The 14694-nt window shown below is 39.0% G+C and overlaps 2 protein-coding genes across 4 annotated transcripts in view; both read left to right on the top strand.

Annotated features, from left to right (window-relative positions):
* Positions 1-2070, top strand: part of LOC132113502 (protein FAM13B-like) — a 48764-nt gene extending 46694 nt beyond the window's left edge. For all 3 annotated transcript variants that reach the window (XM_059521293.1, XM_059521292.1, XM_059521291.1), the window contains 2 exons: positions 1042-1143; positions 1887-2070. In XM_059521293.1, coding sequence (XP_059377276.1) covers positions 1042-1143; positions 1887-2010 — 226 coding nt within the window. In that variant the 3' untranslated portion in view covers positions 2011-2070. The remainder of the gene's footprint in view (positions 1-1041; positions 1144-1886) is intronic.
* Positions 2071-10548: 8478 nt separating this feature from the next.
* LOC132114107 (uncharacterized) lies at positions 10549-11595 on the top strand. The gene is made up of 2 exons (XM_059522245.1): positions 10549-10730; positions 10923-11595. The coding sequence occupies exons 1-2, from the start codon at positions 10552-10554 to the stop codon at positions 11593-11595; spliced, it is 852 nt and encodes a 283-aa protein (XP_059378228.1). The 5' UTR covers positions 10549-10551.
* Positions 11596-14694: the final 3099 nt, after the last annotated feature.

Below are 14694 nucleotides of genomic sequence, written 5' to 3'. Positions count from 1 at the left end.
AAGGAACAGTTCACCCAAAAATGTAAATGTACTCACCCTCAGTTCATTGTAACAGATTTGGAGAAATGTAGCATTTGCTCAATAATGGATGCTTTGCAGTGAATGGGTGCCGTCAGAATGAGAGTCTAAACAGCTGATAAAAAAATCGCAATAATCCACAAGTAAACTCTGGTCCATCAGTTAACGTCTTGTGAAATGTAAAGCTGCTTGTCTGTACGAAACAAATCCGTCAAGACATTTTTAACTTCAAACTGCGAAAACTACGAATCCTTTCTCCATCATATTGCTTTCTGCCATGAAAAAGTTGTCTGGTCTGAATCCGGAGAGAAATATGCACAGCTCAGGACCTGATTACAAGAGTAAACGTGTCGGTGATTTTCGGTGTGAAAGGACAACGGGGAATAGTATATTGTGATGTTTTTATAAGCTGTTTGGCCTCTCAATCTGACGGCACCCATTCACTGCAGAGCATCCATTGATGAGACAGTGATGCAATGCTACATTTCTACGAACCTGATGAAGAAACAAACTCATCTACACCTTGGATGTCCTTGAGGATGAGTAAATTTCAGCATATTTTAATTTTTAGGTGAACTGTTCCTTTAAATCTGAAGCAGTGTTGAAGGCCTTGAAATACCGCAGGTTTTCGGTTGAAGGTGTAACCTACACTGGCAGAATTAATGACACTTTGATTTGTGTGCATGCATGTGTACACACACAGTCCCACTCTTTATCAGGTAGTCACGCTCTCATCATGAGCTCTATTAATAGAGCTTGGCAGAGACCAAGTCTGGAGCTGATCAAGCCGTAATCTGTATGAAGGAAAACAACTGCACAAGCAGCCAGATCTAAGTCTCACGTCCTGTATTGGGTGCCGCTGAGATCAGTGTCACCTTGTTACTAATTTTTACCGCCCCGTGTTAACCTGTGAGCCGTGTTCTTGTCATGCATCCCGCTCAGGAGTGTTTCGAGTGCAAAGTTTTCTGTTGCTATTGTATCAGGAGAGTTGCAGCTCCATAAATCAGCACCTGTATCCCACAGGCCCGAGCTCCTGGAGCAGCTGTGGAAGGCCAGAGCAGAGAAGAAGAAACTGAGGAGGACCATCAGAGAGTTTGAAGATGAATTCTACCAACAGAATGGCAGGTAGGCCATAACTGTCCAGCCTAAGCCTCGCACTCTTACTGTCTGTATCGTACTTTCCTATGATATCATCAGATTGAGTGGATTACTATAGAAATGCTGCACTATTGTTGTTTCCACAACAATATGAAATAGCAGAACTGTTTTTAGCATTGAATATAAATGTCTCTTGAGCAGTAAATCAGCATATTTTCATGATTTCTGAAGATCATGTGACACTGAAGACTGGAGGAATGATGCTGAAAATACAGCTGTGCATCACAGAAATAAATTACAGGTTAAACTATATTCAAACAGAAAAACAGTTATTCTTAGTGTTTAATTTATTGTAATAATTCACAATAATTTTTATTTTTTAATTTTATTTTTTTTATCAAATACTCTGATTAAAGACACTTGGATTTAAAATGAATCACAGCGGGCGTTGTAGAACAGAAAAAAATTTTTTTTCATGTTTTTAACACCCTGGCTTGTCATTGCATGTTCTTGTTTTAACAGGTTGTTGTTATTTTCTCGATGATGTGTTGCATAATCACACACTTGAGTGATAAGAGCCTCCTCTGTTGCTACTGTAAACACTAAGAACACTTGACCATCAATTGTTATACAGCTCACTTTTGATCTACTGTAGAACAACCGTTAAATTGGCCATGTCTTATTGCACGCTCTGCAAGACAAATTCACTTGACATGACCAGTGGTTAAAAATGAACATAAATGCATGTTGTTGTTTTTTATCCCCCACAGGAATGCTCAGAAGGAAGACCGCGTGCCTATGATGGACGAATACAAGGAGTACAAGCGCATTAAAGCCAAACTGCGGCTTCTGGAGGTCCTCATCAGCAAGCAGGATTCATCCAAGTCCATCTAAAGCATCTCAACATCCTGACAGTAGTCCATCAACGTCCACCTCAGCCACTGGACAAGAAGAAGAGAAGAACCAAGTTCCCTTGAGTTTGATATTCAGACTTTTGTCTTTCTTTTCCATGAGCTGTCTCATACTGAGAATCGTGCTGCGTTGCATGATTGCAGCAGTACTACATACATACATACATATATATATATATATATATATATATATATATACAGAAATCAAGCACTGAACTCTTCCTCAGACCACACAGATGGTCATCATATTTCAACACCCACATCACACTTCTCCTCGCCCTAATTCATGCTCTTAGAGGGTGTGGTTTGGGCTCTATGTATGTATACGTGTACAGACTAAACTATTCTGTATGTAGGCTTAAATATTTCAGTGTTTTTCTTGATTTCAGTGTATTGGCACAGTGAATTATCCAGTGTGATTTTTTTTGTTTTTTATCGTGTATTTTTGCCCCTGAGCTTTCGGTTACAAATCAGAGGACTCTTGTATCAAGCTGGTGCTCTTTTTTTCTTTTTTGTGTGTGTGTGTTTGTGGGTGTGTTTGTGCGTGTGCGTGTGCGTGCGTGTGCGTGTGTGTGTGTTCGTGTGCGTGTGTGTGTGTGTGTGTGTGTGTGTGTGTGTGTAATGACACTTGGATCATCTGATCGGACTGAAAAAAGCTACTCCAGCTGGACTGTCCCAAACTCTTCCTGATTCATTTGTAAATGACACATAGCTGCATGTCTGCATTCACATCTGACTGATGATGTAATGAAAGTGAATATATATATGCCAAACTGACACGTTAGATCACAGTGGTACATAGTAGATCATTTCTGATGCTATATTTTGTCTGTGAATGTGTCCTTATGGGTTTTGCTCATCTCTAGTCTCTTGGTTTGCCGGTGTGCACACATTCAACATTCAACTTCCGTCTGAAAGCGTCTGCTCGTGACCAATTATGATGTTAGTTAGAAGAACGTGATAATTAGTAGGCCTGTCACAATAACAACTTCTTGTTGTGCAATATATTGCACCCACAAATAATTGCAATAATTATTTATTGTCATTTAAAACACACTGAATATAAAATCATAATGTAACAGCGAGAGATTTGGCGATTTTTCCCTGTAAACAAAGGGTGCACACTCTTGCTGAAATACACAATATGCACAAAGGCACAGAAACCTAAAAAAGACTTTTGTAGATGCATCTTTTAAATTTGAGTTAGCTCCTCACGACTACACCATGTTGTGTACGAGAAGCTGCAAAAGTGTATGTACAAAATATGAAGACACAAATTTTAAAGTAAATATAATGGGCGATATATTGCATCACCCAAAATTGAGGTCATGTAGATCTATTGCACGATAAGGCGATATATTGATTTTTGCGACAGGCCTAATAATTAGAGGACCCTGACTCACTTTTTTCAGCATATCATCTGATCCGTCATGATCACTTTTCATGGGAACAGTATCGGCTTTAACATTGAGCTGAACTCATGATAAAGTCTCATCGGAGAGATAGCGAAGGAGGGAAAGTTTTGCGGATCAAAGGAGGTCAGATTAATCTGTTTTGTGGCCGAGATGCTCAAGTGTTGTGAACGCACGGAAGTGATGCATTCATGACAAATGAAGGAAGTGATGGAAATTATTTGCACAGCATTCTGGGAATGCAGTCTGTTATGTTTGTTCTAGTTGTTTACTCAAGCACTACTTGCATGTGAATGCTGCGAGTGCAGTTTGTTATCGGACGTGTTCTGGCCCATCTATCACTGTGTGGTGGTGTCCTTTTTTACGACCATTATTTTGTACTCTCGTTTTTTATCGTCTCACTTTCTGCTGTTCATCTTATTGCCGTGGTTGTTCCTCTGTATTAGTGAAGCCCCTGCTTTATCCTGTTTTATATAAACTTGTCAGTGGTAGGTTTGCATGGCAGAAATGTGCATTTCTATTTTTGTGCCATTTAAAATATAAAGCAATAAATAAGCATCGGGGCCTATATCAGTGGAATGAGAGCCCTCCTCTATCCAGTATGTGCATTTTAAATAAACAGCTTGTGAGAATTATTACCTGTTGTTGTGACGTATTGTGCCTGTAGGAGTACTTAAAAAAGAAAAAAAAAAAAGAATTATAATTAATACCACAAAGAAACCACAGAAGAAGTACATAACAATGTTTCCATTGTCAATAGTGTAGATGCATGAAGCACAGCTCACACAGAAGTCACTTTCAGACCAAGATCAATGCAGCGAGAGTCTGTGTCACTGACTTGGACACATTGTGAAATCTGTGTGGGAAATATTTTGTCCTCACAAAATTCCTAATGGATTGCATCTTAAAAAAATAAAAAAAAAAAATTATTCTATAATAAAGCATAAAAATACAATTTCTTTGCAGATATTTAGGAAACATGCTAAGTTCACACACTTGTTTCTCTGAAAAACAACGCATTATGTCTAAATTAACTCATATGAATCAAATAGAATTTCGCAAATTCCATGAAAAATTATGAACAAAAACAGCATCATGTATTTATGCATTGCTTAAATGGTGGTTATATTAATTATTGATTCAACATACAACATTTTACATGGAAACGGTAGTGCTAGTAAACATAACAGTAAACAGTCTGAAATAGATCAGATAAAATATACACATAATTTATTCAGATAAATAACTGACTACATACAGTATGAACATGAAGCTTTATTTCTTTATGGTAAGTTAAGCTTATCATTTCAGTGTATTATGAATTGTATATTCAAATCAATTTCTGATACTAATAGGTTCATGTTTAATAATTCCTGAATAATTTTGTTTATAAAGAAATGGACTATATTTTGTGTTGGATCAGTTACCTGTGTTGTCAGCGCACAGCAGACACATCCACCTTAACGGTTTAAATATATCGTTTATCCTGCCTAAAAAGACCATAAGCATTGCAGATAACATCTGAAGTCAAATTAATTTACATACACATAACATAAAAATTAATTCCGTTTGACTGATTTGCTTTAAATCAGTGGTTTGCATGTGACTCACTGGTGCTCTCTGCCGGTAGGGATTAGTAAAATGACGGATCGAACACTTCCGGTGGCTTCACCGCCTGTTTTGGCAGTTTAGAACGCGTCGTCAAGATTTTATATTCAAGATTTTAAGTATATATTTTTAAAATATATAATTCAGTGCGTGTATTCCCTTTTTATATTTCCAAATAACTCGCGGTTTGAAAAGATTTGGAGGATGCGGGCATCGATCCCGCTACCTCTCGCTTGCGCCTACTGCTTCCCACCGACTGAGCCAAAGTAAGCACAAAGTAAGCCCACATGAGCCAATCGCGTTTCGCCTGTGGCTTACTTTTGACCAATCGCGTTTCGCCTGTGGCTTACTTTTGATCAATCGCGTTTCTCTCCTGTGGCCTCCTTTTGACCAATCGCCGTTGTTGTCATCTTTGTTAAAGGTAAGGCTATTACTTCATTCATTGAAAACTGGTCATTATTTGTTCATATACAGTGTGTATTTTTGGAAAATGAATCGTGTCAGTATAGCTAGCTAGCATGTACAGTTCATGCTTTCTTCAGTACCTGTGAACCTGTAACTTTTCACATGATTAATGATCAGATAAGTTAAATTTATCGACCATCAGCTAATTAAGCTATGCTACTGTCAACAATGATGTGTTTATTGTCTAAGAAATCATGGTTTCTGGGCCCTATGAATGAAAATAATGATTAAACTATTTACATTTATATTTGGTATTAACACATAATAACACACACACATTTTAATTGTAAAAATCGTTACCAAATTGTTGTGTAGATATGGAAAACTGCATTTTATACCAAGAAATAATTGATATTTTCTAAAATAATGTAATAATAATGACTTTTTTTATAAAAAAACATTGAGAGTCTTAACTAAAAACAAACAAAAAAAGGCCAAATGTATCCATATGGGCCAAAGTATGTGGGAATAGTGCTCATTTTAATTTAGGTAGACCAGAAAGTTAAAAACACAGAAAAATGGCTGAGATTTTAAGAGGTAAAAGCACCTGGTGTAACCCTGGGGTAAGATGACAACATTTGAAGTATAATATATTTAATGTAATATTTTGTAGCCTGGTGTGTGTGTAATCATGGTTTAAGATGACAGCATTGAAAATAAAAGGAAATTTCATATTGACGTTACATATTTTATATGTCAGGGATTCCTGTCCTTTGTAGAAAACTCATCTTCAGGACAGTTTATGTAATGGCCATGTTTATTACCACAGTAATATAGTTTATGCGTAGCTTGTTAAATTATTGTTACACACTTAACATACAGGTGTCTTTTAGATTGCAAAAGGTAGTAGTCTTTTTCTGATTTTCATTTCAGAAAATGTATGCATATCCCTCTTTTCAACGGCAATCGGCAACATCAAGCCGACTCCTCATGGCACCTTCGGTGGAGGCGAGGCGCCTTGAAAATGTGGAGTCTGGAAGGGCCAAACCTAAGGAGGAGGTGCTGTCAGAGGCCAGTACTTTTGTCAGCACAAACGGTGGAGACCCCAGTGACCAGTTTTTAGTACTGGCTCACTGCAAACTTCAGTTTGGGAAGTACCAGGGCCAGAGATTTAGATGGCTCCTGGAAAACTCTCTGGGGTATGCCGTGTATTTGGTGCTCAGCATTTCCAATGAGACGGCGCAGACAACACCCCTGCCAGAAAATAAACAACTGTTCCTACAGTACACTTCTCAAATTAGAGAGATGGCAGAAGAAGTGGAGAAGTATCAGAGGAAGCAGGAAATGCAGGCAGAAGCCCGGGCAACTGGAGACCAGGGCTGCTTGATGGTGGAGTTTGGTGACTTCCAGGGCCGGTCCATGAAAGATGTTTATGAGGACCAGAGCAAGGAGGCTCAAGCCCTCATCAGGTACCTCGTTAAGGCAGATGCCAGGCCCAAAACCAACATGGCCATTTTCAAGACATATGTCCTGAAAAGACGGGCTTCTGCTGTGGGCACCAGCGTACGTCAGCCTGCACCTCACGCTGCAACCTCCAGTGTTTCTGCAACCACTGCACCTCCACCTGCAGCTATCCAAACTGGTGTACAGAAGACCGCAACTGTGAAAGCGCTGTTGGCACGTGGCAAAAATTTGTCGCCTTCACAGCTGGCGAAAAAACTCACGTCACCAGTTAAAGCCTGTGAGTAGGAGTGTGAATATAGAATTTTACCTACAGCATTTCTACATATATTAATTTATCATTATGGCAAACTTGTCAACTTGCCGTTTCCAGATCCATTATTGCAGTGCACTTTACCTCCTCCAGCAGCAGAACCCCCAGCCAAACATTTGCCCCCCATGCAGCTTTTCGCTACTGGTAAGTAAGCACCATCTTACATATGTTTGTGTATTGTTCACAATGATAGTTTTAACATTTGTGCTCCAGGCAAGTCCATTCCCACTGCTGAAGATGACGATGAGGAGCTGGTATTTGCTGCATCACAATGTGAAGCACAGCTAAATACAGGTGTGGCATATGACACAAATGCACATATTACAAGAATGTTTTGTGAAAACACACTGAGAAGCGTTATTTCTTGGGGGAAAATAATCAACATTTTAAAATATGTTTTGTTTACAATACAGAATTATATCATATCATGCCTCAAGCGGGATGCTTTCTTTGAGTGCACTTCTTCAAAACCGTAAGGATGTTCCAAGGTGTCAGTGTATTTATTTGCGTTTCCGAACTTACCCGTTGTTAGATAATCACCAGATAACTTTTTCACACCGTTTGCTCTTCTCACACACTCTTCAGCTCTCCCTGAGCAGACAGGATGGTGGAGATTCATTGTTCTAATGATTAGAGGAACAGTTTTTCCTTACTCTATCTGTGCGTATGCTTCATGTCCGTGGGTCAAAGAAGACTGGCCACATCTCAGAAAAGGCGGTCAGTGCTCGCATTACCCGGAGGGAGTTGGCACTGCACTGCCGGAGGAGGACCAGGGGGGTGGAGGAGACCGCCAGATTGATTGGGTCACTGATTGATCAGTTTGACAGTGCGGATGGGAAGGACACCCTGGGAGTTCCTCTGCTGGACCACGAACGGATCCAGCAGATATGGAAGGAACAGCGCAAGCACGTCCAGTGTATACAAGACCAAGAGGACTTTCCGCTGTACATGAAGACAGGGACATTGAAGAAGGGCAGCGTGGAGCTGTGCTGCTACAGGTGTGCTCGTGGCTCTACCTCCTTGGCGTCGTTCCACCTCCACCTGAACCGTTTTATTCCAGGTATTACATGCATATGGATTATTATTTTTCTGTAGAAAATATAAGCACTGTAACTGCTTCCATCACTGTAAAGTAATGCCGCATTAATAAATGTCACACTCTACATTACAATTACTTTTTAATGTCATTAGCATTGACAAAGCTGTCTTGACTAACAAGTCACTAGTAATACAGGAATAAGTGACAATCAATTTTAATTTAGTTACACAACTCTATTAAATGTAGTATACAAGTTACTTCAGAGCACCTTATGTGTAGTACATATATTGTACATATGTGACATATAAAACCCTTTTTTATATATTTTTTAATATTATTTAACTTTTAGGAACCAGTGCCAGCGATGCGCATTTTCAGGCCTATCTCCTTGAGGGCTTGATGCGTTGGAATGATGACCGAATGGAAGATGCCATAAAACGGGCGTCCTCCATTCGGACATATGGCAGTGCCATGAGAGAGGCTGTGGACCGGCTTAGCCGAACAGTCTTTGGGAAGCCCTGGGATGAGCGCTATCGCCCTCCTGGAGCATATACAGGTAAGAAATTTAATTTGTTCTTTTGCAATATTCTATTAAGTTATCTATTTAGCCTCCAATGTACTTGATAAATTATTAAGAGCACTTTTTTTCTTTTTTTTATTATTTTATTAATGTAGGTGAATTGCTGGGAATTGAGTACCTTTACAGCCAGACTGGCAAAACACTGACTCCAGTGCTCCAGAACCCAGAGGAGGAAGACCGGCTGGTGGAGCAGGTTGATGATCAGGACCTGCTAGATGAGGGGTTTGAGGAAGAGAGCATGGAGGACATCACAGTTCCAGTGCTGTATGAGGATGACCCCTGCCGTGATCTCAGAAACAGCCCCTCATCTTTGCCTCTGCCTCAGTCCCCAGCATCACTGGCTGAGCCGTCCACATCATCTGGAGGAGAGGGACAGCATCTTGCCCCTGCCTCTTCAGTGCTGTCACAGCCATCTGACACTGGAAGCAGTGTCTCCGGCGAGGCTCAGGTAAGACACTCTAAGGGCTTTATTTTGTTTCAGTCTCGTTTTATTCCAAATACACTACAAGCAAGGTGTTTTTTTTTAAGCCTGCATTTATTTGATTCAAAATACAACAAAAGCAGTAATATTTTGAAATATTTTTACTATTTAAAATAACTGCTATCCATTTGAATATATTTAAAAAAGTAATTCAGTCTTGTGATTTCAATGCTGAATTTTAGCATCATTACTCAGGGCACACGATTCTTCAGAAATCATTCCAATTTGCTGCTAAAAAAACCGGGTGCCGGGTGCTATATTATTATTAGGTTAAAAATAGCTCCTAGAGATTTTTTATTTAGGTTTCTTTGATGAATAGAAAGTTCAGTATATATTGTAACATTATAAATGTCTTTATCATCTATTTAATGCGTCCTTGCTAAATAAAAGTATTAATTTCTATAATTTAATACTAAATATATAATGATTTAAATGGTCTGACTCCACACTTTTGGATGGTATAGTGTATAATGTTAAAAAAGCTTTTTATTACAGATAAACTCTTATCTTGGATCCTTCTATTCATCAAAGAATCTTGAACAAAATGTACACAACTGTTCTAAATATTGATAATAATATCAATAAAAAAAGGTTTCTAGAACAACAAATCAGGATATCTGAATGATTTCTGAAGATCATGTGACACTGAAGACTGGAGGAATGATGCTGAAAATACAGCTGAGCATCACAGAAATAACTTACACTTTAAACTATATTCAAATAGAAAGCATTTTTATTTTAAATAGTAAAATTATTTCACAATATAATGGCTTTTGTTGTATTTGAATAAAATAAATGCAGGCTTGTTGAGCAGAATTCTTTAAAAAATGTAAAAAAATATTTCTGTTCAAAGGCTTTTGACTGAAAGTGTATATTAACACTAATCTGCATTTCCTAGGGAGCAGTCATTGGACCTGATGGCATCGCTGGGTGGGACAAGGTCCAGGATCTGGCTGGTTTCCTGGTGGGTCTTCGTGAGGCTCCTTACCTCACCGACCTGCAGGTGACAGAGGCCATCCAGCTGTGGACAGCTCTCCCTGGCGTTGATAAACAGCGGGTCAACTATCAGCCTCGACATCAGCCTCAGCTGACACATGGGCGCTTTAAGGCACCGAAGCGGTCCGGAGTCACACCGGGTGTGGAGAGTGTGAAACGGTGTCTGATTGGACATCCTGGGGGTCCAGCACAGTGGCCCAGCACCAGTCGCTTGGTTGAGGCCATTGGTATGAAGCTGTGTGCTTTACACAAGTCACCGACCAAGAAGGCTGGAGTTTGCACCCCCAGGTGGTCTAAAATCCTTTCAGATTACCACCACATCCGAGACCTGGTGCTTAACAGTCGAAGGCTGATGGATGAAACAATGATCCAGCTGTTTGAGCTGAACCAGAGGACACTCATTCAGTGGTAAGCAAGGCACATTATTTGGTTCCAGGGAACTGAATACTTCTGTACACACACACACACACACACACACACACACACACACACACACACACACACACACACACACACACACACACACACACACACATATATATATATATATATATATATATATATATATATATATATATTTTACAAGTAATTTACTTTCAGGTTTCAATGGCAGCAGAAGAATCAGCAAATGAGTGTCCTTGCCCAGGGACTGACTCCATCTGACCCAATTGATGTGGCTGATATGCAGCTTCCTCTGCCGAGGGAAAAATTGGATGACGTGCCATCAACATCAGGCCCAAAACATCAATTTATCCTTCCGCCAAATCGAGAAGGACAGGCTCCAATTCTGCGACCGGGTCGCCGGCCCACTGCTGCCAAAAGGGAGTGCCCTATCGCACCCGTCCCCACAGCAGCAGGAGTTGTGCAGCCCATTTCAGCACCTGGGTCACTGTTAGGCACACTAGTCCTTAACCCAGACATGACTGTGTCGATGGTGATTTCATCTTCTGGTGCTTTGACATCCGGTCCAGGCCCAGCTCCGCCTGCTCCAGCGCCTGCTCCAGCGCCTGCTCCAGCGCCTGCTCCAGCGCCTGCTGCTTCTGTGTCCCGTTACACCCAGAGGAACAGGCGCCGGCGGGCCCTGGAGACGGAAAGCGGAGTCCATAAGAGGAAGTATGTGCGAGGGGTAACTTTTAACAAGTGCAGCGAATGTGGGCAGCCCAAAACTAAAGAGTTTGGTCATAGCCGATATGGGAATGCCACATTTTGCTCACGCTCCTCTAATGGAAAAACTTTAGATGATTGGTTGGCAGAACAGCGGCAGGCAAAATAAATGACAAACTCCGCCTCCATAGTAAATAATTTATTTCCTGTGTATATTTTGTATATATTATATGGGCCCACTCTTTTCATATATATTTTTTTAATATAAGTAGTACATAATATCTTTCCTGTATATATATATATATATATATATATATATTGTTTATATTATATGGACCCACTCTTTTCATATTTTTTTTTATACAAGTACATTATATCTATCCTGTATATATTTTGTTTATATTATATGGGCCCACTCTTATCATATTGTCCTTTTTATATTGTGTGTATGTATGTGTGTGTTCATTTTAATAAAACATTTTGTATATATTACTTGGGCCCACTCTTTTATATTGTTCTTTTTATATTGTGTGTATGTGTTTGTATTCATTTTAATAGAACATTTTTTTGATCAGATAAAAAAAAATCTGCTAAATCATATCAATCAAATCATATCCACACACACAAAACATATTTGAAGAAACGTTTTTTATTAATTCTATTTAAACACAAACATGAAAAAAGTTTTTTTAATACACACACACACACACACAAATCTATGTAGTATAAAAGCAATCAATGGTATGTCATAGATAACAAAATAAAAGTCTCGGTTTATTGCACGCTTAACAATACACGTCGTGGACATATGACGTCACGGCTCATCTGAGAGAGCACGGGTTCGAATCCAGGCCGCGGAGGGTAGAATTGTTTCACATGTAATAACAACTCTTCAAAACGCAAAAACATATACCCCGAGTATTGCCGCAGGGGAAATCCTTCGGCGTTTTCACGTGTTCTGCGTCTTTTTCGCTTGCGTGCGGGGCTCAAAGATTGGACCCCTTCCTTTGCGCAGCGAGCGCTCTCCCATCTGAGCTAATCCCCCTGTGCGTACTACAGAAACACTTTAGTGCGTACTTTCAAATACTTTTAGCTTTTAATTAAAAATATCCTTACATCAATAATAATACAACGTAGACTAGTTTGTACCAAAATATGAATGGTCAAAAACTGTAAAAGAAGCATGCAAGTGTCCAACAAAGAAATTACCATTCAAATCGTTTTCCAGTTAAGTTAACATTCAGTTACTTACAACAAAATCAAGTGAGAAGAACACGACTGCAGGAAAGCAGGTTTGACGAATCAGTTGTTAGGCGTCTGCAAGTCAAAATACCTTAAATACCTTTGGTCAAATGCTCAAGTTTTTTAGGTGCGCGATTTAAAGTATATATATTATCTGCGATAGTATGGTAACGTTAAGTGTTGTTTTAACGATCTGCGTTCTGACAATATAGAGAATATCACCAAAATCACACACGATATAATCTAGTATTATAATCTAGATAATCTGTAATATAATCTAGATCACACAAAGAGTGACGGTTTTCTCCAGATATCAGCATAACAAATGTAATAATAATTTCATACAAGTTTAATAACGCTGGCATTAAGTGATTTGCATTTTAGAAACAATATCGCCTGTTTTTGCTTAATTTTGAAATCTAAAATAGCTACAAACAAAGATCACGGCACAGTTCTGCGTCCCTAAGCAAACGGCTGAATAAATAAATCAGTGATTCACTCATTAGCATCAAGAGTTTTACTTTCGCTATTAGAGCAGATAAGAATGCAATATATATATATATTTGTGGTAGTCTCCCAACCAGGGGCGGTTCTAGGGTGAGTGGAGATCCGGGTCTTAGCCCAGAAAAATCCACGTATGTGACTTTTTATTTTAATAAATCTAATAAATACCTTGTTTAAAATAAACAAAAATAAAAGAAAAAACAAATTTGAACATTTTATTTAAAGTTTATCCCTTGTATCCTGACACATATGCTGATGTTGTGCCGTGTCTCTATATCACTTATTTTTGTCTCTGTCTCTCAGTTTTCTTTTCTTTTCCAATCAAGCCTGACTGGCTACACTCGTCCTGGTAGAACAGGGATAAGAAGCAAATATTAAGCAGTGCACTGACATGCTGTGTTCCAAATTGGGTAAAGGGATACTGCTGAAGCTTCACGTGTTTTGGGCCTGTCTGCAGGGTTCCTAGATCATCCCTTTCTCATCCCATCCCTTTATTTTTGTTTTAATAGTCTTCACTTAATGGCATGATTTTTGTGAGAATAGATAAAAAAAGGTGAATAAAGAATCTATAAAAAACAACAAAAAAAACTTCACCCATTCTTCCTGCACATATTACATTTTATATGCTACCTTATTCTTACTTTATACATACATAATACACAAACACTTAAAGCCAAGCATAATTATAAACGCAGGGCTCTATACACTTATATTTTTGAAGGAGCACTTACACAACACTTAGAAATTGCATAAATAATCGCATGAGGCTAATGTATCAAATATAAAATTTGGAATACAGAAATATGAAATTATGAAAAAAAAATAGAATGGTACTTTGCCACTAGGTGGCGGCATGCCACTGCCTTAATGAGTGAGTCGGTCAGTCATTTAATCAATGGATTCATTTGAAACCGATGATTCATTCAGAAAAAAAAGTAAACAACTGTTTTTATGAATGGGTCAGTAAACACCGCTGTGTGTTGCTGCAGAGCAGAGCACAACAACATGCTTTGTTTGGAAACATATCCTTTGCGAATATGTCTTTTTTTATTACGTTATCTTGTTTAATGAATTGTTGCCCTGACACGAAAAGTCTGCCACAGACCGTGCTAACCAAACATTATAACCGCTCCGTGTGTGTGTGTGTGTGTGTGTGTGTGTTTGTCCTAAAGTGTGCTGCGCAACCGTTAACTGTTAGATGTTCAAAATGTAACGTTAAATCAGACACAATTTAAAACCGAAAAAGAAATATAATACTATGATTAAAAGTTACACATACCTGTAGCTGTTGTATCTTGGCGTTCGAGTGTTGGCTGGGGGTGTTTTACTTCCTTTTTGTTTTTTGAAGAATTTTTAAATATCCATTTAAATTTTTAAATAAATTGATCTAGTAAAATACTACACGCCAACAAACCGCCTGGCTCCAAAAGATCTAATTTCATTGGCTGGATCGTACAGACGCTCATCGATGGTTGGCTAGTTTACATGTCAGTCAGAAGCACTAGGCAGTGGGCGGTTTTCG

The sequence above is a fragment of the Carassius carassius genome, chromosome 33, assembly GCF_963082965.1.
Source record: "Carassius carassius chromosome 33, fCarCar2.1, whole genome shotgun sequence".
NCBI classification, from domain to species: Eukaryota; Metazoa; Chordata; class Actinopteri; order Cypriniformes; family Cyprinidae; genus Carassius; species Carassius carassius.
Note: the sequence above shows the minus strand (reverse complement) of the source record. Positions and strands in the feature narration are given on the sequence as shown.

What these genes read in the sequence shown, in the direction of transcription:
- LOC132114107 (XM_059522245.1), top strand. Translation starts at nt 10,552, where the DNA reads ATGAAGCTGTGTGCTTTACACAAGTCACCGACCAAGAAGGCTGGAGTT. An exon ending in CAGAGGACACTCATTCAGTG is followed by an intron (nt 10,731 to 10,922) that starts GTAAGCAAGGCA and finishes ATTTACTTTCAG; the next exon opens with GTTTCAATGGCAGCAGAAGA.